The 25,776-nt window shown below is 31.0% G+C and overlaps 2 protein-coding genes and 1 pseudogene across 4 annotated transcripts in view; 2 read left to right on the forward strand and 1 right to left on the reverse strand.

Moving 5' to 3' along the window:
- LOC119607465 (guanylate kinase-like) overlaps window positions 1-20,333 on the forward strand; it is a 36,579-nt gene extending 16,246 nt beyond the window's left edge. The window contains exon 2 of the mRNA XM_037961387.1: window positions 19,302-20,333. Within this exon, the coding sequence (XP_037817315.1) occupies window positions 19,445-20,098 (654 nt within the window). The 5' untranslated portion in view covers window positions 19,302-19,444 and the 3' untranslated portion in view covers window positions 20,099-20,333. The remainder of the gene's footprint in view (window positions 1-19,301) is intronic.
- Window positions 1-25,776, forward strand: part of LOC119607462 (dihydropyrimidinase-like) — a 61,971-nt gene that overhangs the window by 16,264 nt on the left and 19,931 nt on the right. Inside the window, exon 1 of one of the 3 annotated variants that reach the window (XM_037961382.1) lies at window positions 11,441-11,897. The exons of the other annotated variants lie outside the window; for them this stretch is intronic. The gene's annotated coding sequence lies outside the window, so the exon portion shown is untranslated. Of the gene's footprint in view, window positions 1-11,440; window positions 11,898-25,776 lie in introns of those variants that run through there. 3 annotated transcript variants of the gene reach the window in all.
- Window positions 72-8,713, reverse strand: LOC119607463 (annotated as a pseudogene).

The following is a 25,776-nucleotide window of genomic DNA, read 5'->3' on the forward strand; positions in this document are numbered from 1 at the left end:
TATTATACGTTGAACATCAACAATGATTTTACTAAAGTTTAAAATATCTTTAAACTTAAATACCATTGCGAAAATGCAGAGGTTCTAATGGGTCTAGGTCTATTTTAAGACATTACAGGTAATAGTAATGCCAGCAGCTTCTTGAGCCTTCAATTCGGCTACAATAAATTCACGAAACTCTTCGTAGGCCTGATCAATGTCAATGTTATGGATAATTTTCTGGAAATTACCGGGTGTCAGACCATAAGCAATCTCAAAGCGGCAGCATCTAAACGTTTCTTTAAAGATTCCTCGGTTTCGGTGCCACGTTTACGTAAACGTTTTCCAAAGCCTCCACAGATGGTGGATTATTATAGATTAGTATGGGATTTAAATTGGTCTTCTTCACCTGCTCCACACCTTGGGGTTCAATATCTAAAATACAAACTTTACCGGCATTTTGTACCTTACGTACAGCCTCCTTACTAGTGCCATACATGTTGCCACCAAACGTAGCCGATTCTATAAATTCATCATTGGCCACACTTTTTCCATTTCCTCACGGCTGACAAAGTTATAGTGAACACCATCCTCCTCTCCGGGTCGAGGTTTACGCGTGGTATGCGATCACTAAAACCGAAAGTATTGGGAAATTCTGCGAATAGTCTATTCAGCAGAGTACTTTTCCAGAACCCGAAGGTCCACACACAACCACTGGTCTGGGTCCCTGTTTAACCATACTGCTAAATAGTCTATTGGCAATAAAAAGAACGCTAATCATGATTAAAAGTTATACGTTAAACTGGTGAATAAAGTGAGATTATTTGAGATTTTTTTATTTTTTGGGAGGGTTAATGGTGTTGCTTATTTATATTGTTGTTGATGTTACAGTTGTTGCAATTAATATAATGGTGCAACTACGTACTAGAAAAAGAGAGAAAAAGAGACAAGAACATATTTCTAGTTGTAGTGCTGCAGATACGATTATTAAGTTTTGACTATATAGTGCTGGTAATTTTGAATCAATTCGAACATTCTAACAAATTTTGACATGATGTTAAAATGAAAACAAAAAAGTCTTGAAATCTTGGGATCCTGTCAAATAAGTCATATTTATACTTTTTCATAAAACAATCGAATAGTAATTGTAACCATTGCTTAGTATTTTACCAGCACTAATTATAACCAAATTATAAGAAGCAAGTGATGAAATTTAAAAGCCAATAATTTATGAAATGAAACAATTGATAAAATATTTAAAATAAAAATATTGTTTTTAAAATGCAACAAAATTTGTTTTGATACTAGAAATTATAAAAATTTGGATTTCAATTATAAATAACTATAAAAAATTGGAAGTATCACTATATCGAGAAACTGAAAAATAATAAAAAAGTTTATTCAGTAATTCTTCCATTAACATTTTTCTATAATCTCATTAAACTCATTAAATCAAGCGACCAGCCAGCCGGACATATCTCGATTACAAGGTACAGGTAGAAATTTCAAGCTAATTCAATAAAATGTTACATGTACTTTTTTGCCTCAAGGATGAAATTGGTTATTCTCTAATGATCGGTTTCCATAGCATCCACACAAAGCCCGCCTTCAGAAATTGACTGAATCTTCACAATTCACTTCTAACATTTATATATTGAAATTTGGTATTACATTTTAATATCGAGGGACTATATTCAATAGTCGCTATCTGTCATTTTTATGAAATGAGATTTTGATGGCAAAATATTCAGCAAACTATCGCGCATCAGTGATATAAATTTCAAAGAAAAAAATATTTTTTGGCAATTTTATAGCATTTCTTAAATTTCTCTATCTTAAAAAAGAAAAATTCTGAATGCAAAACTCTCTATCTTATCCAAAAATTGCTTCAAACTCGATCCCTTTGGATAATTTTCTGTTGCAAAACAAGTCTTCTTAATAATTTGGACATGCTGAACACAAATCCGTCAAAATATTTAAATTCGGTCTAATAGTTTTTGAGATATCGCTCATTATGATACTAATTAAATCAATTTTATTGTCGTGTTTAACCATATAATATTGATTTTGGACCAAAACATTATAATCTGTTGCTTTTTCAACAATTTGGTTTCTTTTCCTCCATTAAATTGTATAAAATATAATATTTATTGATTTTAATTCAAATAAAAATTTTATGTTTCCATGAAAAACTCTCTATCTGTTGGTTGAATGAACATTTTCGTAGAAAAATAAGCTCTATCTGATATAAATTTTGTGAATAATTTTGTAAATAATGCAAAAATTAAAATTCTTTTTATATAAAGGTTTAGAATATGGTCGTAAAAATATATTGTAAAAGAAAAAATTAAAAAATCTTCACGAACTAGCGAAATAAGCAGTTTTTTTGCTCTCCTGAAAACTTGTATTATTTTAGATAGAGACTATTGAATATAGTCCCTCGATATTTTATGTAAATATTCAACGATTTTTTTTGCGAATCGGTCCCTATTTGCTTATTTATGTATGTATCTACTATCTATCTATCTATCTATCTATCTATCTATCTATCTATCTATCTATCTATCTATCTAATCTATCTATCTATCTATCTATCTATCTAATCTATCTATCTATCTATCTATCTATCTATCTATCTATCTATCTAATCTATCTATCTATCTATCTATCTATCTATCTATCTATCTATCTATCTATCTATCTATCTATCTATCTATCTATCTATCTATCTATCTATCTATCTACCTACATATATATTCTATCTATTTTAACTCGAGTCAGTTCCAACTAGTAAACAATAAAACTATTTTACGAAGATATCTTAAAAAGTTTTCACTTTTTTTCAAAATGTTCACGCCATTTTATAATTTTTGTAAAATTTTAAACTTAATTAAACTAGAAAACAAACTTAAAACTTTATAGTTGTGTAAAAAAAATCCAAAAAGTCGAAAGGGTTAAAATTATTCAACATGACGGCATTAATTACAGAAACATTTTACGAAATAATACCAGAATATAAGAGTTAGAGTGTGAGCCCTTAGTTAGCAATAAAAAACCTTTAAATCCTTATATATAATTTAAACAAGCACAATAAATTGTGTTTTGGCAAACAACAGGCTAATAAATTTTCCATTTACGGAATCAACAGCGCCATTTTTGGTAGTGTCATAAAAATGTCTGTAACAAATAAAACCAAAAATATAATTTTGGAGTTTTATTTGTCTGTAATAAATACAAAATAATGTTAAAATATAATTTTGGGAAAAATACTTGTTTTAGAACACTGCAGTAAGTGAAATTTTAATTATAAAATATGTCTGTAAATAAAGCATAAATATTTATGTTTAAATGAGATTAGTTTTGATTTGAATTAACAAACAATTGTTTAACTAATAATCAAATAATGTAAATGTCAAATGTCGTGGCTAGAGCAGATATCGGCAAAGAGCTCTCTAATATCTGGCTTTCAGACAACCCAAATCTAACACATGTGTACAGAAAAAACCGTACAGAGAGTTCAATCATAACTCTTTGATGGTAACAGGTATAAAGCAGGCATCGGCAAAGAGAGCTTATTATCAACTTTAAAAGCGGATGCTTTTATATCAAGTTTTAAGGGATTTATTGTTAGTTCTACTAATTCCTAAACTTACTATATAACTGAATATAATTCCATGACACATGTACGTATATATTTCACCTTTAAAATCATTATTTATTAAATATTTATTATCCTAAAAGTAGAACGTGGTAAAATTTTGTAATTGTTATACAGAAAACTTAAAGAAAAGTTTTACGAAAATTCCCACGAAAACTAAAAGAGTGAAATGAAGTTAAATTATAAACAACAACAAAAACATTTAAATTAAATAGAATTAATTCTTGTAATCACGGTAGAGTATTATGAAACTAAGAGAAAAAAACCCTAACATTAACCTCAATTAGTTAACGAAACAATGATCGCGAAAAAATAATACAAAAAGTATAAAGAAGCGGTTTGTTTAAAATTAATAATTAATATATAATATATAATTTTCAAAAACACTAACGCTAGTAGTTATCTGCTTTAACGGTAAGTAATAATGATCAAAGCAATTAATAAGTTTAATTGAATAATATACAAGATTTATTATTGTTATACTAAAGGCGAAAGTAAGACGACACTCAATAAGATCAAATGATTGGGAAAGAAGATAATTTGAAATTAATACTTAAATAGTTTTAATTTGTTACGGTAAAATAAGTTGACATTATTTAAAGCTTTAATCGTAATTTTTATGAAATCAAAAGTTTAAACTGTTAACTCTAGACTCACCAATAAGTGGATTTATTGAGTCCAAAATTAAACCCATTCATATTTAAAATATTGTATTTAAATAGAAAATTTATAAAATGTTTCCACATTGTATGCTTAGATTTTATCATGTCGAGTATTGCAGAGACATGTTTAAATAAATAAAAAAAAGTATATATAAAACTATTTTATTACTTTTATAAATAAAATTTGTTGCTGGCAAATAAATAATTTAGTTAAATATAAACACGCACAAAATGCTGAGACATCAGGTCTAGAAAAGTAAAATCTTGCAAACTTTGTTATATTTTGGAAAATATCGATTGAATTACAAACAGAAATGTTAAGGTATTAAATCTTAAAAAGGATTTAATGCTATATTAGGTAAACTTTTAGAAAATTTCCTAAAAAACTAGTTAAAGAACAGCGTTGCGCATTCATATTGTTCAAATTACGAAGATTTGCAGCAATTCACACGTACACAACCCGATCGTAAACAAAACTCACTACAAGAGTGTAAAAAAGTGTTTTCTCACCAGTACAATAACATTTTCTTAGCGACTATCTTTCTGCGCTTGCTTGTTCTAGAACAAGTGCAAAGACCTTCTTAAACAACAAGCTTGGAACTAGTGTTGACGCCACTACTTCTGGAAGTCATTACTCAGAACATTATTGTCGTTCTAAAAATACCTCTAAGAGTTTTCATGGAACTCCTACGTGTTAAATGTATAATTTTTTTACCACAATTGGGTTGCCAACTCAACTCTCATCAGACTTACTTTCGCAGTAGAAAACTGTTGTAATTCTTTTGGAAAATATCTAAATTTTTTACCCAGAGTTAACAATTCAAGTGGATAATTGTGAACGTAATTAAGTACAAACCCTGCAATGCTACGGCTATCAAATGTTTCAGACAGCTGGAGTTCCATATCAATTGAAATGTAGCTATCTTTTACATCTGATATGTATTTCGGACAACTGGAGCAGTCCAGCAGTATATATCTTCTATAATAAAAGAGTTATACATTATATATAAGACTAAAGCCTCTCTATAACCGGTAGGCCAAGATGCTGAGACGGATTTTAAATAAGAGATCTGCGATGTTCATAATAAGAAGTTTCTAAAAACCACATTGATCGTTAAGTATCGGAGTTGATCCTAGCAGCCCGTAGAGTTTAGTAATCAACATTCAAAATATCTAGAAGTTAAGCACTGGAACCGGTTTTTGCCTTTTTAAATCCATGCACCCCTACAAAAAATAAAGAAGATTACTTATGCGAATAAATATACTACGAAGGGGCAAACCAAGGTTTTCTTAACTACGCGTAAGATGTCATCGAAGAATTTGGTCCTACTACAATACCGTGCTCTTAGAAAACTCCTCAGATAAAGTTAAAAAAACGACTTTATCTGGGAAAGTTTTCCCTGTAATGTAAACACACATGAACCGTTAGATTTCAAACAATATTTTTACTAAAAATTCTAGGTATAGGAGGTCTCTCATCTGCTCTAAAGGTTCAATGAACACTAATCTTCGATTGTATAATCGGTGGCAAAATATGTATGTATAAAGGTCAAGGTTGTTCTTGTAGCAATGAGACGTGTAAAATCGGTATTGCTTGGTTCGTTGAACTTCGACTCTTAACGGTCGTTAGAGGTCGTTTTTACTGAACCTTTTAAAGTTCGATTTGGAGTAATCGGAATTTATTAAATGAAACAAATGATAATTTAGATTGTTTAGAAAAAAACATTTCACTTAAAGAAAGGACAATATGCCTCCGATAGGTAGTAATCTGAAGGAGGTCGTGGGTTCTCTTAGCTTCAAAGATCGAGTAAAATAGTGCACAATTTTCGTAATAATTCCTTCTTATATAATTTACTTCTTTCTTCCCCTCTCCGGGAATGTTACCTTAATGATCTTCCCATCTTGGTGTTATTGCAAACCGGGGGAAAAGAGGTGCACTACCAATACTAGACTGGAACTACTTGGGATGATTTGACCTTTAGGTTGTAGTCGAGGGTTCTATTCACACCAAAGAATCTGGTAAAGGAGTGTACAATTTTCATAATATATATTCCGATTTATTTCTTCTTCCCCTCACGGGGACATGTTACCCATATAACCTTCCCATCTTGGTATTATTACAATCCGGCGGAAGAAATGCGCTAAACAATACTTCTAGTCTGTCGGTACTATAAACCGGTGGTGTCAAATGTATCCTCAGCCATTCCTTCGAGTGATTTGACAGGTAGGTAGTCGTCTGAAGGAGGTCAAGGATTCTATTGATATCAAATAATCTGATAAAGGAGTGCTTTGTAATATATTCCGATTCACTTCCTTCTTCCCCCAGGGCAGGATACCATAATGATCTTCCCATCTTAGTGTTATTGCAATCCAAGGGGTGGAAAAGGTGAGCCGGGACTATAAACTGGTGGTGCCAAATGTATCCTCAGCCTTACATTGGATGCTTTGACCTGAGGACAAACCAGGAAGTCTTTTAATATGGTACCACGGAAACTGGTAGCCCACAGGGATATGATAACTTAATGATCTTTTCATCTTGGTGTTATTGCAATCGGGGGGAAAGAGGTGAGCTGCCAATACTTCTAGTCTGCCGGGACTATAAACTGTAGTGTCAAATGTATCCTCAGCCTTTTCATGGAATGATTTGACCTGAGGACAACCAGGGAAGGAAACCGCTAGGCCATAGGGCAAAGTTTTAGATGTATATGTACTAAATCACAAGGGATCAGCAACAACAAAAAATGTACAGATTAAACTTAAATTTAAAGAAACGTTTTCCCAAAGATTTCATACCTTTACACATATGCCATTAAACACATCTATACACTTTCAGAAAAATAGACAAACATTTAAAAACCAACATTGTATATTTGTATAACAGCGCAGTTAGTTTTAAGTTTGTTTTTGAAAATGTTGTAACAACCGGCAAAAGCCGTCATAACAAATAATGGCCAACAGAAAAAGCCAGCGATATATGTATAGACAGACAACTATAAAGTTGGCTAAAAACAACAAAAATATTTCATGTCTAATTAAAATAGGTGATTTGGTAATGAACTTAAAAGAGCAAGACGAATGAGCAAAATAAGAAACTTAAAAGAAAAAACTTTCTTTTTTTGCTTGCTTGGTGGTTGCCACACCAACAGCACCTATTAAGGGAAAATCACTGAAATGCGAGACGCATTTATGAGTTAAAAAGAAAAAATGAAAACATGAAAACTAATTAAATAAACTAAAGTTAAATAAGGCTTAAAGTATGTAACAACAACTACAAAAAAAAGAAAATTGTGTGTAAACCAGATATGTAAAGAAAACGCATAATATTGCCTTTGATGACAAACACCCAAGGAAAATCGATATGTGGTGGTGCAGCAATACAACCCAAAAACATACCACACACAATAACCACTTTAAGAAAGAGACGAAACAAAATACCAAAAAGAAAATTTGTTACCATAGATTTAAAGGCAATATAAGCAAGGTATGCCTTGATACAACACAATATGGTTGTTGTTAGGAGATGGTATTTGAGCCCAGTTCAATACTGTTTAAGCCACAAATATTTCTTTTTCAAGTTAAGTCTATAAATAAAGTATTAAAAATAAGCTTAAATTGCTAATGATTTAACTAACAGCCATATAAGGATGGTGTTTACCGATACGTACTTAGAAAATGTGGCTTTTGAATTTCAAAAGCAAACTAAACAGAAAAATAACGGTAATGTTATAGCCTTAATCGTTAAATGCAAGTATACATACACGCATATACACACACATACTCAAACCTATAGATATAGACAAATATTTCAAACGTTTTAAGGGGTTTAGTACCCATGGCTGTTTAACTAAATATCGTTACAAACATAAAAGGCGTGGTACTAGAATATGTTAAAAAAAAATCGCCGGAAAATCTATTATCTATAAATATCAAAAATGTGTTAAACCCCTTAAGGCATATAATGCCAAATATAAATCTTACATACCTTTTTTTCTTCTTATTTAGTTGTACTGAATTCAATATTTATTGATTGTTAAGCTCAACGTGTTTTGAATTTTTTTTCTATATAATCAAAAATCTTTATTATTTCTTTTCTTTTTAAAGATTCTCTTTAGTTATATATTTTTTTATTATTTCTACGTATTATTCTCGATAAATGAAAAATCCAATAGATACAATATTTTTCCTCACACAAGCTTTTTATTTTTTGTTCACCACCACCACCCTTCGTTATAACACAGATTCGTTTGTAAGATAAAAGAAAAGTTGTGATTTTTCTTTTTTTTCCTACTTGCAGTTCTCTAGTTTTAAATATAATTTTATTATTTCACCCTTCTGCTTTTTTTTAATTTCGTTTAACAAACTTTTTCAATAAACAGCTGAATTTAAACGTACTATACACAACCACGTCCGTCACTAGACTGTTTTTAAGCTTTTGCTAACACACTCACCGAAGGTGGCAGGAAAGAAAATTCACACTAAATTCTGTTTGTTTGTGTGCTTTTTTTAATAAAAGAAATATTTTGGATGCGCTTCAGTGAAAAGTACTGAATGAAAAAGTATCTACACAATTGTTTGCTCTAGTGAAAATCACCATAAGAATATGTGTAAATTTCGCTCTTTTTTAATAGGGAAACATTTTCTCTTATTAGATTTTTCTCTTCGCAATTGCAATTTGTAGCATTGCCAGATTTAAAGTGTATGTTTTAAATAGAATTGGGGTGGCCAGTTTATGGGTTTTTTTTATCTATTGTGGACTTTTTAATAGATATGATAATTTTGTGCTTTAACTGCCTGATAACAGTAATAGACTAAACCAAAATAGACAAGACTACAGACTAGGTTAGACAAATTAGAGACTGCAGCTAGATTATACGTCGACTATAGACTAGACTACAGATTACACAACAGACTATTGACTCGTCCACAGACTAGACTATGACTAGTCTATATACATAATCTAAACTATAGACTACTTTAGACTAAGCCCATAGACTAGACTATAGACTAGCCCATAGACTAGACTATAGACTAGACTAACTAGACTATAGACTAGACTAGACTAGACTATAGACTAGACTATAGACTAGACTATAGACTAGACTATAGACTAGACTATAGACTAGACTATAGACTAGACTATAGACTAGACTATAGACTAGACTATAGACTAGACTATAGACTAGACTATAGACTAGACTATAGACTAGTCTATAGACTAGACTATAGACTAGACTATAGACTAGACTATAGACTAGACTATAGACTAGACTATAGACTAGACTATAGACTAGACTATAGACTAGACTATAGACTAGACTATGACTAGACTATAGACTAGACTATAGACTAGACTATAGACTAGACTATAGACTAGACTATAGACTAGACTATAGACTAGACTATAATAGACTAGACAATAGACTAGACTATAGACTAGACTATAGACTAGACTATAGACTAGACTATAGACTAGACTATAGACTAGACTAGACTAGACTATAGACTAGACTATAGACTAGACTATAGACTAGATCTAGACTAGACTATGACTAGACTATAGACTAGACTATAGACTAGATATAGACTAGACTATAGACTAGACTATAGACTAGACTATAGACTAGACTATAGACTACATAGACTAGACTATAGACTAGACTATAGACTAGACTATAGACTAGACTATAGACTAGACTATAGACTAGACTATAGACTAGACTATGACTAGACTATAGACTAGACTATAGACTAGACTATAGACTAGACTATAGACTAGACTATAGACTAGACTATAGACTAGACTATAGTCTAGTCTATAGTCTAGTCTATAGTCTAGTCTATAGTCTAGTCTTAGTAGTCTATAGTCTAGTCTATAGTCAGTCTATAGTCTAGTCTATAGTCTAGTCTAGTCTAGTCTATAGTCTAGTCTATAGTCTAGTCTATAGTCTAGTCTATAGTCTAGTCTATAGTCTAGTCTATAGTCTAGTCTATAGTCTAGTCTATAGTCTAGTCTATAGTTAGTCTATAGTCTAGTCTATAGTCTAGTCTAGAGTCTAGTCTATAGTCTAGTCTATAGTAGTCTATAGTCTAGTCTAGTCTAGTCTATAGTCTAGTCTATAGTCTAGTCTATAGTCTAGTCTATAGTCTAGTCTATAGTCTAGTCTATTGTCTAGTCTAGTCTATAGTCTAGTCTATAGTCTAGTCTATAGTCTAGTCTATAGTCTAGTCTATAGTCTAGTCTATAGTCTAGTCTATAGTCTAGTCTATAGTCTAGTCTATAGTCTAGTCTATAGTCTAGTCTATAGTCTAGTCTATAGTCTAGTCTATAGTCTAGTCTATAGTCTAGTCTATAGTCTAGTCTATAGTCTAGTCTATAGACTAGTCTATAGTCTAGTCTATAGTCTAGTCTATAGTCTAGTCTATAGTCTAGTCTATAGTCTAGTCTATAGTCTAGTCTATAGTCTAGTCTATAGTCTAGTCTATAGTCTAGTCTATAGTCTAGTCTATAGTCTAGTCTATAGTCTAGTCTATAGTCTAGTCTATAGTCTAGTCTATAGTCTAGTCTATGGGCTAGTCTATAGTCTAGTCTATGGGCTAGTCTAAAGTAGTCTATAGTTTAGATTATGTATATAGACTAGTCATAGTCTAGTCTGTGGACGAGTCATAGTCTGTTGTGTAATCTGTAGTCTAGTCTATAGTCGACGTTATAATCTAGTCTGCAGTCTCTAATTTTGTCTAACCTAGTCTGTAGTCTTGTCTATTTTGGTTTAGTCTATTACTGTTATCAGGCAGTTAAAGCACAAAATTATCATATCTATTAAAAAGTCCACAATAGATAAAAAAAAACCCATAAACTGGCCACCCCAATTTCTATTTAAAACATACACTTTAAATCTGGCAATGCTACAAATTGCAATTGCGAAGAGAAAAATCTAATAAGAGAAAATGTTTCCCTATTAAAAAAGAGCGAAATTTACACATATTCTTATGGTGATTTTCACTAGAGCAAACAATTGTGTAGATACTTTTTCATTCAGTACTTTTCACTGAAGCGCATCCAAAATATTTCTTTTATTAAAAAAGCACACAAACAAACAGAATTTAGTGTGAATTTTCTTTTCCTGCCACCTTCGGTGAGTGTGTTAGCAAAAGCTTAAAAACAGTCTAGTGACGGACGTGGTTGTGTATAGTACGTTTAAATTCAGCTGTTTATTGAAAAAGTTTGTTAAACGAAATTTAAAAAAAAGCAGAAGGGTGAAATAATAAAATTATATTTAAAACTAGAGAACTGCAAGTAGGAAAAAAAGAAAAATCACAACTTTTCTTTTATCTTACAAACGAATCTGTGTTATAACGAAGGGTGGTGGTGTGAACAAAAATAAAAAGCTTGTGTGAGGAAAAATATTGTATCTATTGGATTTTTCATTTATCGAGAATAATACGTAGAAATAATAAAAAAATATATAACTAAAGAGAATCTTTAAAAAGAAAAGAAATAATAAAAGATTTTTGATTATATAGAAAAAAAAATTCAAAACACGTTGAGCTTAACAATCAATAAATATTGAATTCAGTACAACTAAATAAGAAGAAAAAAGGTATGTAAGATTTATATTTGGCATTATATGCCTTAAGGGGTTTAACACATTTTTGATATTTTATAGATAATAGATTTTCCGGCGATTTTTTTTTAACATATTCTAGTACCACGCCTTTTATGTTTGTAACGATATTTAGTTAAACAGCCATGGGTACTAAACCCCTTAAAACGTTTGAAATATTTGTCTATATCTATAGGTTTGAGTATGTGTGTGTATATGCGTGTATGTATACTTGCATTTAACGATTAAGGCTATAACATTACCGTTATTTTTCTGTTTAGTTTGCTTTTGAAATTCAAAAGCCACATTTTCTAAGTACGTATCGGTAAACACCATCCTTATATGGCTGTTAGTTAAATCATTAGCAATTTAAGCTTATTTTTAATACTTTATTTATAGACTTAACTTGAAAAGAAATATTTGTGGCTTAAACAGTATTGAACTGGGCTCAAATACCATCTCCTAACAACAACCATATTGTGTTGTATCAAGGCATACCTTGCTTATATTGCCTTTAAATCTATGGTAACAAATTTTCTTTTTGGTATTTTGTTTCGTCTCTTTCTTAAAGTGGTTATGTGTGTGTGTATGTTTTTGGGTTGTATTGCTGCACCACCACATATCGATTTTCCTTGGGTGTTTGTCATCAAAGGCAATATTATGCGTTTTCTTTACATATCTGGTTTACACACAATTTTCTTTTTTTTGTAGTTGTTGTTACATACTTTAAGCCTTATTTAACTTTAGTTTATTTAATTAGTTTTCATGTTTTCATTTTTTCTTTTTAACTCATAAATGCGTCTCGCATTTCAGTGATTTTCCCTTAATAGGTGCTGTTGGTGTGGCAACCACCAAGCAAGCAAAAAAAAGAAAGTTTTTCTTTTTAAGTTTCTTATTTTTGCTCATTCGTCTTGCTCTTTTAAGTTCATTACCAAATCACCTATTTTAATTAGACATGAAATATTTTTGTTGTTTTTAGCCAACTTTATAGTTGTCTGTCTATACATATATCGCTGGCTTTTTCTGTTGGCCATTATTTGTTATGACGGCTTTTGCCGGTTGTTACAACATTTTCAAAACAAACTTAAAACTAACTGCGCTGTTATACAAATATACAATGTTGGTTTTAATGTTTGTCTATTTTTCTGAAAGTGTATAGATGTGTTTAATGGCATATGTGTAAAGGTATGAAATCTTTGGGAAAACGTTTCTTTAAATTTAAGTTTAATCTGTACATTTTTTGTTGTTGCTGATCCCTTGTGATTTTAGTACATATACATCTAAAACTTTGCCCTATGGCCTAGCGGTTTCCTTCCCTGGTTTGTCCTCAGGTCAAATCATTCCATGAAAAGGCTGAGGATACATTTGACACTACCAGTTTATAGTCCCGGCAGACTAGAAGTATTGGCAGCTCACCTCTTTCCCCCCGGATTGCAATAACACCAAGATGAAAAGATCATTAAGTTATCATATCCCTGTGGGCTACCAGTTTCCGTGGTACCATATTAAAAGACTTCCTGGTTTGTCCTCAGGTCAAAGCATTCCAATGTAAGGCTGAGGATACATTTGGCACCACCAGTTTATAGTCCCGGCTCACCTTTTCCACCCCTTGGATTGCAATAACACTAAGATGGGAAGATCATTATGGTATCCTGCCCTGGGGGAAGAAGGAAGTGAATCGGAATATATTACAAAGCACTCCTTTATCAGATTATTTGATATCAATAGAATCCTTGACCTCCTTCAGACGACTACCTACCTGTCAAATCACTCGAAGGAATGGCTGAGGATACATTTGACACCACCGGTTTATAGTACCGACAGACTAGAAGTATTGTTAGCGCATTTCTTCCGCCGGATTGTAATAATACCAAGATGGGAAGGTTATATGGGTAACATGTCCCCGTGAGGGGAAGAAGAAAGTAAATCGGAATATATATTATGAAAATTGTACACTCCTTTACCAGATTCTTTGGTGTGAATAGAACCCTCGACTACAACCTAAAGGTCAAATCATCCCAAGTAGTTCCAGTCTAGTATTGGTAGTGCACCTCTTTTCCCCCCGGTTTGCAATAACACCAAGATGGGAAGATCATTAAGGTAACATGTCCCGGAGAGGGGAAGAAAGAAGTAAATTATATAAGAAGGAATATATTACGAAAATTGTGCACTATTTTACTCGATTCTTTGAAGCTAAGAGAACCCACGACCTCCTTCAGATTACTACCTATCGGAGGCATATTGTCCTTTCTTTTAAGTGAAATGTTTTTTTCTAAACAATCTAAATTATCATTTGTTTTCATTTAATAAATTCCGATTACTCCAAATCGAACTTTAAAAGGTTCAGTAAAAACGACCTCTAACGACCGTTAAGAGTCGAAGTTCAACGACCAAGCAATACCGATTTTACACGTCTCATTGCTACAAGAACAACCTTGACCTTTATACATACATATTTTGCCACCGATTATACAAATCGAAGATTAGTGTTCATTGAACCTTTAGAGCAGATGAGAGACCTCCTAATACCTAGAATTTTTAGTAAAAATATTGTTTGAAATCTAACGGTTCATGTGTGTTTACATTACAGGGAAACTTTCCCAGATAAAAGTCGTTTTTTTAACTTTATCTGAGGAGTTTCTAAGAGCACGGTATTGTAGTAGGACCAAATTCTTCGATGACATCTTACGCGTAGTTAAGAAAACCTTGGTTTGCCCCTTCGGTAGTATATTTATTCGCATAAGTAATCTTCTTTATTTTTTGTAGGGGTGCATGGATTTAAAAGGCAAAAACCGGTTCCAGTGCTTAACTTCTAGATATTTTGAATGTTGATTACTAAACTCTACGGGCTGCTAGGATCAACTCCGATACTTAACGATCAATGTGGTTTTTAGAAACTTCTTATTATGAACATCGCAGATCTCTTATTTAAAATCCGTCTCAGCATCTTGGCCTACCGGTTATAGAGGAGGCTTTAGTCTTATATATAATGTATAACTCTTTTATTATAGAAGATATATACTGCTGGACTGCTCCAGTTGTCCGAAATACATATCAGATGTAAAAGATAGCTACATTTCAATTGATATGGAACTCCAGCTGTCTGAAACATTTGATAGCCGTAGCATTGCAGGGTTTGTACTTAATTACGTTCACAATTATCCACTTGAATTGTTAACTCTGGGTAAAAAATTTAGATATTTTCCAAAAGAATTACAACAGTTTTCTACTGCGAAAGTAAGTCTGATGAGAGTTGAGTTGGCAACCCAATTGTGGTAAAAAAATTATACATTTAACACGTAGGAGTTCCATGAAAACTCTTTAGAGGTATTTTTAGAACGACAATAATGTTCTGAGTAATGACTTCCAGAAGTAGTGGCGTCAACACTAGTTCCAAGCTTGTTGTTTAAGAAGGTCTTTGCACTTGTTCTAGAACAAGCAAGCGCAGAAAGATAGTCGCTAAGAAAATGTTATTGTACTGGTGAGAAAACACTTTTTTACACTCTTGTAGTGAGTTTTGTTTACGATCGGGTTGTGTACGTGTGAATTGCTGCAAATCTTCGTAATTTGAACAATATGAATGCGCAACGCTGTTCTTTAACTAGTTTTTTAGGAAATTTTCTAAAAGTTTACCTAATATAGCATTAAATCCTTTTTAAGATTTAATACCTTAACATTTCTGTTTGTAATTCAATCGATATTTTCCAAAATATAACAAAGTTTGCAAGATTTTACTTTTCTAGACCTGATGTCTCAGCATTTTGTGCGTGTTTATATTTAACTAAATTATTTATTTGCCAGCAACAAATTTTATTTATAAAAGTAATAAAATAGTTTTATATATACTTTTTTTTATTTATTTAAACATGTCTCTGCAATACTCGACATGATAAAATCTAAGCATACAATGTGGAAACATTTTATAAATTTTCTATTTAAATACAATATTTTAAATATGAATGGGTTTAATTTTGGACTCAATAAATCCACTTATTGGTGAGTCTAGAGTTAACAGTTTAAACTTTTGATTTCATAAAAATTACGATTAAAGCTTTAAATAATGTCAACTTATTTTACCGTAACAAATTAAAACTATTTAAGTATTAATTTCAAATTATCTTCTTTCCCAATCATTTGATCTTATTGAGTGTCGTCTTACTTTCGCCTTTAGTATAACAATAATAAATCTTGTATATTATTCAATTAAACTTATTAATTGCTTTGATCATTATTACTTACCGTTAAAGCAGATAACTACTAGCGTTAGTGTTTTTGAAAATTATATATTATATATTAATTATTAATTTTAAACAAACCGCTTCTTTATACTTTTTGTATTATTTTTTCGCGATCATTGTTTCGTTAACTAATTGAGGTTAATGTTAGGGTTTTTTTCTCTTAGTTTCATAATACTCTACCGTGATTACAAGAATTAATTCTATTTAATTTAAATGTTTTTGTTGTTGTTTATAATTTAACTTCATTTCACTCTTTTAGTTTTCGTGGGAATTTTCGTAAAACTTTTCTTTAAGTTTTCTGTATAACAATTACAAAATTTTACCACGTTCTACTTTTAGGATAATAAATATTTAATAAATAATGATTTTAAAGGTGAAATATATACGTACATGTGTCATGGAATTATATTCAGTTATATAGTAAGTTTAGGAATTAGTAGAACTAACAATAAATCCCTTAAAACTTGATATAAAAGCATCCGCTTTTAAAGTTGATAATAAGCTCTCTTTGCCGATGCCTGCTTTATACCTGTTACCATCAAAGAGTTATGATTGAACTCTCTGTACGGTTTTTTCTGTACACATGTGTTAGATTTGGGTTGTCTGAAAGCCAGATATTAAGAGAGCTCTTTGCCGATATCTGCTCTAGCCACGACATTTGACATTTACATTATTTTGATTATTAGTTAAACAATTGTTTGTTAATTCAAATCAAAACTAATCTCATTTAAACATAAATATTTATGCTTTATTTACAGACATATTTTATAATTAAAATTTCACTTACTGCAGTGTTCTAAAACAAGTATTTTTCCCAAAATTATATTTTAACATTATTTTTGTATTTATTACAGACAAATAAAACTCCAAAATTATATTTTTGGTTTTATTTGTTACAGACATTTTTATGACACTACCAAAAATGGCGCTGTTGATTCCGTAAATGGAAAATTTATTAGCCTGTTGTTTGCCAAAACACAATTTATTGTGCTTGTTTAAATTATATATAAGGATTTAAAGGTTTTTTATTGCTAACTAAGGGCTCACACTCTAACTCTTATATTCTGGTATTATTTCGTAAAATGTTTCTGTAATTAATGCCGTCATGTTGAATAATTTTAACCCTTTCGACTTTTTTGGATTTTTTTTACACAACTATAAAGTTTTAAGTTTGTTTCTAGTTTAATTAAGTTTAAAATTTTTACAAAAATTATAAAATGGCGTGAACATTTTGAAAAAAAGTGAAAACTTTTTAAGATATCTTCGTAAAATAGTTTTATTGTTTACTAGTTGGAACTGACTCGAGTTAAAATAGATAGAATATATATGTAGGTAGATAGATAGATAGATAGATTAGATAGATAGATAGATAGATAGATAGATAGATAGATAGATAGATAGATAGATAGATAGATAGATAGATAGATAGATTAGATAGATAGATAGATAGATAGATAGATAGATAGATAGATAGATAGATAGATAGATAGATAGATAGATAGATTAGATAGATAGATAGATAGATAGATAGATAGATAGATAGATAGATAGATAGATAGATAGTAGATACATACATAAATAAGCAAATAGGGACCGATTCGCAAAAAAAATCGTTGAATATTTACATAAAATATCGAGGGACTATATTCAATAGTCTCTATCTAAAATAATACAAGTTTTCAGGAGAGCAAAAAAACTGCTTATTTCGCTAGTTCGTGAAGATTTTTTAATTTTTTCTTTTACAATATATTTTTACGACCATATTCTAAACCTTTATATAAAAAGAATTTTAATTTTTGCATTATTTACAAAATTATTCACAAATTTATATCAGATAGAGCTTATTTTTCTACGAAAATGTTCATTCAACCAACAGATAGAGAGTTTTTCATGGAAACATAAAATTTTTATTTGAATTAAAATCAATAAATATTATATTTTATACAATTTAATGGAGGAAAAGAAACCAAATTGTTGAAAAAGCAACAGATTATAATGTTTTGGTCCAAAATCAATATTATATGGTTAAACACGACAATAAAATTGATTTAATTAGTATCATAATGAGCGATATCTCAAAAACTATTAGACCGAATTTAAATATTTTGACGGATTTGTGTTCAGCATGTCCAAATTATTAAGAAGACTTGTTTTGCAACAGAAAATTATCCAAAGGGATCGAGTTTGAAGCAATTTTTGGATAAGATAGAGAGTTTTGCATTCAGAATTTTTCTTTTTTTAAGATAGAGAAATTTAAGAAATGCTATAAAATTGCCAAAAAATATTTTTTTTCTTTGAAATTTATATCACTGATGCGCGATAGTTTGCTGAATATTTTGCCATCAAAATCTCATTTTCATAAAAATGACAGATAGCGACTATTGAATATAGTCCCTCGATATTAAAATGTAATACCAAAATTTCAATATATAAATGTTTAGAAGTGAATTGTGAAGATTCAAGTCAATTTCTGAAGGCGGGCTTTGTGTGGATGCTATGGAAACCGATCATTAGAGAATAACCAATTTCATCCTTGAGGCAAAAAAGTACATGTAACATTTTATTGAATTTAGCTTGAAATTTCTACCTGTACCTTGTAATCGAGATATGTCCGGCTGGCTGGTCGCTTGATTTAATGAGTTTAATGAGATTATAGAAAAATGTTAATGGAAGAATTACTGAATAAACTTTTTTATTATTTTTTCAGTTTCTCGATATAGTGATACTTCCAATTTTTTATAGTTTATTATAATTGAAATCCAAATTTTTATAATTTCTAGTATCAAAACAAATTTTGTTGCATTTTAAAAACAATATTTTTATTTTAAATATTTTATCAATTGTTTTCATTTCATAAATTATTGGCTTTTAAATTTCATCACTTGCTTCTTATAATTTTGGTTATAATTAGTGCTGGTAAAATACTAAGCAATGGTTACAATTACTATTCGATTGTTTTATGAAAAAAGTATAAATATGACTTATTTGACAGGATCCCAAGATTTCAAGACTTTTTTGTTTTCATTTTAACATCATGTCAAAATTTGTTAGAATGTTCGAATTGATTCAAAATTACCAGCACTATATAGTCAAAACTTAATAATCGTATCTGCAGCACTACAACTAGAAATATGTTCTTGTCTCTTTTTCTCTCTTTTTCTAGTACGTAGTTGCACCATTATATTAATTGCAACAACTGTAACATCAACAACAATATAAATAAGCAACACCATTAACCCTCCCAAAAAATAAAAAAATCTCAAATAATCTCACTTTATTCACCAGTTTAACGTATAACTTTTAATCATGATTAGCGTTCTTTTTATTGCCAATAGACTATTTAGCAGTATGGTTAAACAGGGACCCAGACCAGTGGTTGTGTGTGGACCTTCGGGTTCTGGTAAAAGTACTCTGCTGAATAGACTATTCGCAGAATTTCCCAATACTTTCGGTTTTAGTGTATCGCATACCACGCGTAAACCTCGACCCGGAGAGGAGGATGGTGTTCACTATAACTTTGTCAGCCGTGAGGAAATGGAAAAAGCTGTGGCCAATGATGAATTTATAGAATCGGCTACGTTTGGTGGCAACATGTATGGCACTAGTAAGGAGGCTGTACGTAAGGTACAAAATGCCGGTAAAGTTTGTATTTTAGATATTGAACCCCAAGGTGTGGAGCAGGTGAAGAAGACCAATTTAAATCCCATACTAATCTATAATAATCCACCATCTGTGGAGGCTTTGGAACAACGTTTACGTAAACGTGGCACCGAAACCGAGGAATCTTTAAAGAAACGTTTAGATGCTGCCGCTTCTGAGATTGCTTATGGTCTGACACCCGGTAATTTCCAGAAAATTATCCATAACATTGACATTGATCAGGCCTACGAAGAGTTTCGTGAATTTATTGTAGCCGAATTGAAGGCTCAAGAAGCTGCTGGCATTACTATTACCTGGTAATGTCTTAAAATAGACCTAGACCCATTAGAACCTCTGCATTTTCGCAATGGTATTTTAAGTTTAAAGATATTTTAAACTTTAGTAAAATCATTGTTGATGTTCAACGTATAATATTTTGCGTGTGTGACTAGAATTTAAAGAAAAAGTTTTTATTTAAATTTAAGTCAATTACTATTTATTTCGTGATTTTTTTAATTTTTTTTAAATAAAAATTTATGTATTTCTTTGAAAATAATTGGTATTTGTTTTAATTTATTTAGTAAATATTTAAAAATTAATTTACACCTTATTTTTTGGTGTGGAATGAAGAATTGTTTTGGAAAATTGTTTATGAGAAACAATTAGTTTTTCACAGATCCATAATATGTAATTCAAAGACCCAAGTCTGAAAATTATATAAGAGACTGATTTCAAAACTATAGTATAAAGAAATTTTTATTTAAATTTTGCATCTCAGGCTTTATGGTATTCTTCTCCGTAGTTTCTTTAAAACCATTAATAACCCGTTAGAAATTTGTTCCAATTGATCAGTATTGTGAGTGAAACTGATCCAACATTATTCAAGGCACTTACTATAAATATTTGGTAAATATCAGTTATTTGTGATCTCCCCAAGGAACTTAATAATTTTGCTTCTGGTGATGTTGTAAGAACTAGACATCAGATTTTTGTATTAGCAACCAGAAATCAACAATCAACAGATCCCGGTGTCTTCTCTCTGTTACTTTGGCGTAACGTGGAGGCTGTTTTCTTTTCAGTGTGTAGTTGTTTTAGCATTTGTAAGGTCATCTTTTCAGATACCCTTTGTTCGACTTGCTCGCCTACACTATACCTTGCTTGACCTTTTCTCCCATACGCGAAGGATTCTGTCTAAGAGACATATTGTAAGACTCAGTTTTCAGCTCCTCGGAAGATCTGATTCTCTTTGTTTCAGTGCTTGAGAGATAATCCTGCATATCCTTGGGAGTGTCCTGGATTGAGCCAATATGATCTTTCGGAACATTATCTTTAATTTCTTCTTCTGTTTCCCCGGTAGCCGTTTTATGTTGTCACTTACCTCCTCCATCAATCGCTCTATTCGCTTTATTCTTTTTGAATTTGGGTATGATGGTGTGTGATCTTATTATCATATCAGAGTCGGAACCTTTACCTATATTTAAAGGCTGAGGTTGCTTAATGCTTTCTCCGAGAACATTCTTCTCTTTCACCCCTACATTTTTGCCAATGGCAAGCTGTATACTTGACCCGTTGTCCGATGTTCTTTCTTTTGCTCACAATTGTAGGGAGACGACAACAACAATGCATCGAAAAATTATATATTATTTTTTTACTTTCCATTTGCCGTGTCCAATTTTTGGTCTGCGGGGATTGCAAGATTCTCAGATAGTGAACAAATTTAAATGGAACCAGTGAATTTTTAACCCAGAGACTAAAGTATACTATTCTGAACGCTGCACTGAATCCGATTCCGGCATTAGAATTTCACCAACACATTAAGGATTGCCAACCTACAGAATCAGAACTTTTTCAGATTTTGGAGATATCGTGACCTAAAGATTGAAAAATCTCCATCGTAACTTTAATATTAATTTTTTACTTTCCATTTGTCGATTCCGAATTTTGGTCCGCGGGTAATACAAGATTATCAGAACTCAACAGAACTGAAATCAGTGAATTTTCAACCCAGAGTCTAAAGTAGAGACTTTTCTAAACCCTGCGCTGAATCCGAATCAGACATTAGAATTTCTCCAACACATTAGGGCCCCGTTTTAGCCATATTTGAGTAGTTATTACGGAGAGAAGTTATACAATTTGTTATTGTAGGTCTGAAAGTTATATTTATTGGCTTCAAGGGGCTTCAAACGTACATAATTAGTTTCTAATGTGAGTTCAATGTTCAGAAATTGATATATTTCTATCGATTCGATCCAAAAGTGGAGTTAGGGTCAAACAAATGTATGTGTGAGAGGTATGAAGAGGAATGATTCCTTTCCCAAGAATTATCCGGAAAGTTCTTTAAATATACGAGACATTTAATAGATTTAGGCCCAATATCACAACCTCCGGTTATCGTCTAACCGGAAGATATTCTGGCGGTTAAAATAATATTTCTTTGAGAACTGTCAATATATCGTTGCGATAATAAATAATCAGAAATTAAGAAAATGGGGGTTAATGTTGAAATTCTAGACTAGGAGAACTTTAATTTCCTCATAGGTTTATTGTCTTTGAGTAAGAGAATAAGGTTTATTTATCTATGGTATTTGGACTTCATCTAAATTCATGATAATTCCCAATTATTTAGATCATGAAGAATTTTGAAACAAACGCTCCAGATACTATTTGAAAAACTGGGTCCGATAGTGTTGAGCGCGATCGAGTAAAGTTGATCGTAATTTTCCTTTTAGCTGATAGCATTCGATATCTAACAAGAATCGAAGCTTATTCGATCAAGTATGCGGTAATTTGGACCCAGTTGTTATGGGGATAAACTTTGAACTTTAGCCATTAGGTGTAAAAAATAAAATTTATGACACTTTCATTTGCCATATTATCAGTATTTTTTTTTTAAATTATACTTAATTGTTTGTAAACACTTGATATTACAACAAATGAAAAGCAAATGACTTTTAAACAAATTTTTATACTATATATGTATATATTAGAAAATGTTAATGTACATTTACCTTTAATAGAAAGTCTATGAAAGAGAGGTGACATGAAAATTCTTTATAATTCAAGAGTGAGTGCACTCATTAAACAAGTGCTATGTACTTGTAAATTTGCAACACTAAACATTTTAATTGTGGAACATTCCATTTGCAAATGTTTATAGAACAAATTAAAAAACAAAACAATTTATCAATGCACTTTTATAAAATTAAGTCATTGCTAGCCATTTGCAAAACAAAAATTTTTTAAAAATAAACATTTTAATTAAAACAACTTGTAAAATATTCGGTATAAAATTTTGAACTTTCACAAATTAGAATTTTGTGTTAAAATTCTTTAAACATTTTCAAATGTTTAAAACTGGTGCTCTAATAAAATGAGGTAAAGTTTAAATATACTTGAAGAGACTTTTTAGGATTTTCTTTTATTCGACTTTAACTCCCTGGGGAAAAGAGAATTGAACTGATCTATTTACCTCATTGTAAGGGGGGGAGAGTTAGTTGTCACTTTTTAAGTGTATTAGTCGCCTAGTATGTTAAAATATTTAACTTTAAAGATCAATTAAACGGGTTTTTAACGTGTAACTTTCGTTCTTTTATATTGTATTTATTCTAATAATTATATCATATGTTTGTGAGTCAGATTCGTTAATTAATTCTCTTAATATTTTCACAAATTTTTATTTCAATTTTTAAGAGACAATTTTGCTGTAAAATATTTTGAATTTGATTTTTTAAGAGTATTTTATTGCATTTTAAATATTCAAATTTATAAATAAATATTTGAAATTTTGTGTAAAAATAAGTCGAATTGTTTATATATACCAACATGTACAAAATAAATATATATATATTACACTTGTGTTAAAAAAACAAACATATAAAAATCTAGTTTATGACATTTAGAGAAAATGTGTCAGAAATTTATCAACTGTCAAGTTCGATTTTAGTTTGTTTAATTTTATTATTTTGTCATTTTGTTCTTATAACAGACTACTACAGGAGGTGAAGTCATTTCAACAGCTGATTGTTATTTGTCCATGGAAATTTAGCCCGAAGCTGTCAAACTCCATATAAAAAAATTCTCTCTCAAAACTGAAGCTGTCAAACTTCATATATAAAAAAATTCATGAATTCGCCGCAAAATGAAATGACTTCACCTTATAGTACATTCGCCTTGCTAGAGGGGTTCATAAGCCACGTTTAAAAAAATTCTCTTATAACGAAGTCAAACGTTTTTCAATATTTTGTCAAATAAATTTATGTTTAAAACTAACTTTATTTGATTACTGACCTATATAAGTATTAGATACAATACTATTAGCAATCGGTGCCCTACAAAAGTACTACTACTATTTTAATATATTTTCTGCTAAATTTTTTACTGACAGTTGTTTTTTTTTTTTTTTTTTGTTAAAAATGGCACAAATTCAATTAATTTTTTTTAATTTAAGATTAACATGAACAAAATTCGTTAACAAATAAAAGCCCTTACAACTTCATGTATAAAATGTGAGGCGTTTAGCCCACCGCCCCAAGCACCTCTTCACATTTATTATATTGAATACCTCACGAAAATTTTGTTTAATGTAGGTTAGGTTTGCCAATGTAGGTGACACTATTTATAGTAATCGTGTCCACAGAGACCAATTAAGTTGCATGTAAAATTACCCAAAGAAACTAAACATATTATTATTATGTCCAGTGATTCCTATGAGGAACAGAGGGGCACCACAAATTGGCTCCATTCATATCTGATAGATACTTTCTGCATATTTTCTTACAACTAAGACCGCTTTGTGATATTTCATTCTCAAGTTGTTGTCTCCATATATGTATGACTGGGATAACCAGTTGAAGGCGGCATTTGCAATGTCATCAGGTGATTTGCGTAGAGTTTGAACTATTCATCTCCATGGTCATGCAGATCTCCTCCCAGACCTACACTTTTTCACTGACTATTGTATTCCGGAACCGTTAATAACGAGAGATTTTCGGTATTGTATAATCAGTGATTATTCTGAATGAGATGGCGAGACATTCAACCATTTACCAATGTTTGGCTCAAAGGACACGGGAACACAAACGGCAACAACATTGCTGATACTTTAGCGAAAGTGGGGACGAGAATGGCTACTCTGAACAACGACCAATTCTGTGGCATCCACTATCGGCCATTAAGAAATTCATATATGCAACATGTTATAGTTTAGCTCAAGAACGTTGGTCTCATGAGCATACTTGCACGATTGCAAGGACGCTGTGGTCTCGCTTCATAGAACATCTCAGTAGAAGGCATCTGAACGCACTTTTATCGGTTATTACTGGTCCATATAATGATTTTTGTAGAAGCTGCCAGAATGAGGCGGAGGAGGAAACAATTACTCATCTTCTGGAAACGATTCTCTATATAACGTTGGGGTCGTCACATTTCTCTGATCTATCTGATCCTAAGTTCGTCAACATGGGTGTGAACCTAGTTTACATGACTTTCTCTCGGTTATTGTTTAGGTTTATTTAGGTTTTCGCTCTAAAAATCTAAAATTTGTGGGGAGTAAAATTGATTTTGGCTCTGACTAGTTCTAAAATCTAAAACCCTTTTACTGTACTTATTTTTTATCAGTTTTAGTTTCAAAATTTGCCAATAAAAAAAAACAAGCATTACAAACTAAATCTGTAAAATTTCACTTAAAAAAGCTATTCCGGTTGTTAATCTAGGAAATTGCCAAAGTGTGCAGATAGTTTAGTGCTAACAGAAGTGTGTTTATGGACTAGACAAGTAGTCGCTTGATATTTAGTACGTGTATAGCGTTAATAAACTAAATTTAAATAGAAAAAAAAAAATATTCCAATAAACTTTTATACAAATATGTAGTCATTTCTCTTCATGGTTCTATTCTACATTCGTTTGAAGTTGTGTTTCTTTTTTTAACTATTAAAAACGTAAAACTTGTACAATGTTCTCAAAAACTGCAAAAAGTACAAATAATAAAATTATATTTATAT

The sequence above is a fragment of the Lucilia sericata genome, unplaced genomic scaffold (genome assembly GCF_015586225.1).
Source record: "Lucilia sericata isolate MDLA Ls3-8-SP2 unplaced genomic scaffold, ASM1558622v1 Contig000697F_arrow, whole genome shotgun sequence".
NCBI lineage: Eukaryota > Metazoa > Arthropoda > Insecta > Diptera > Calliphoridae > Lucilia > Lucilia sericata.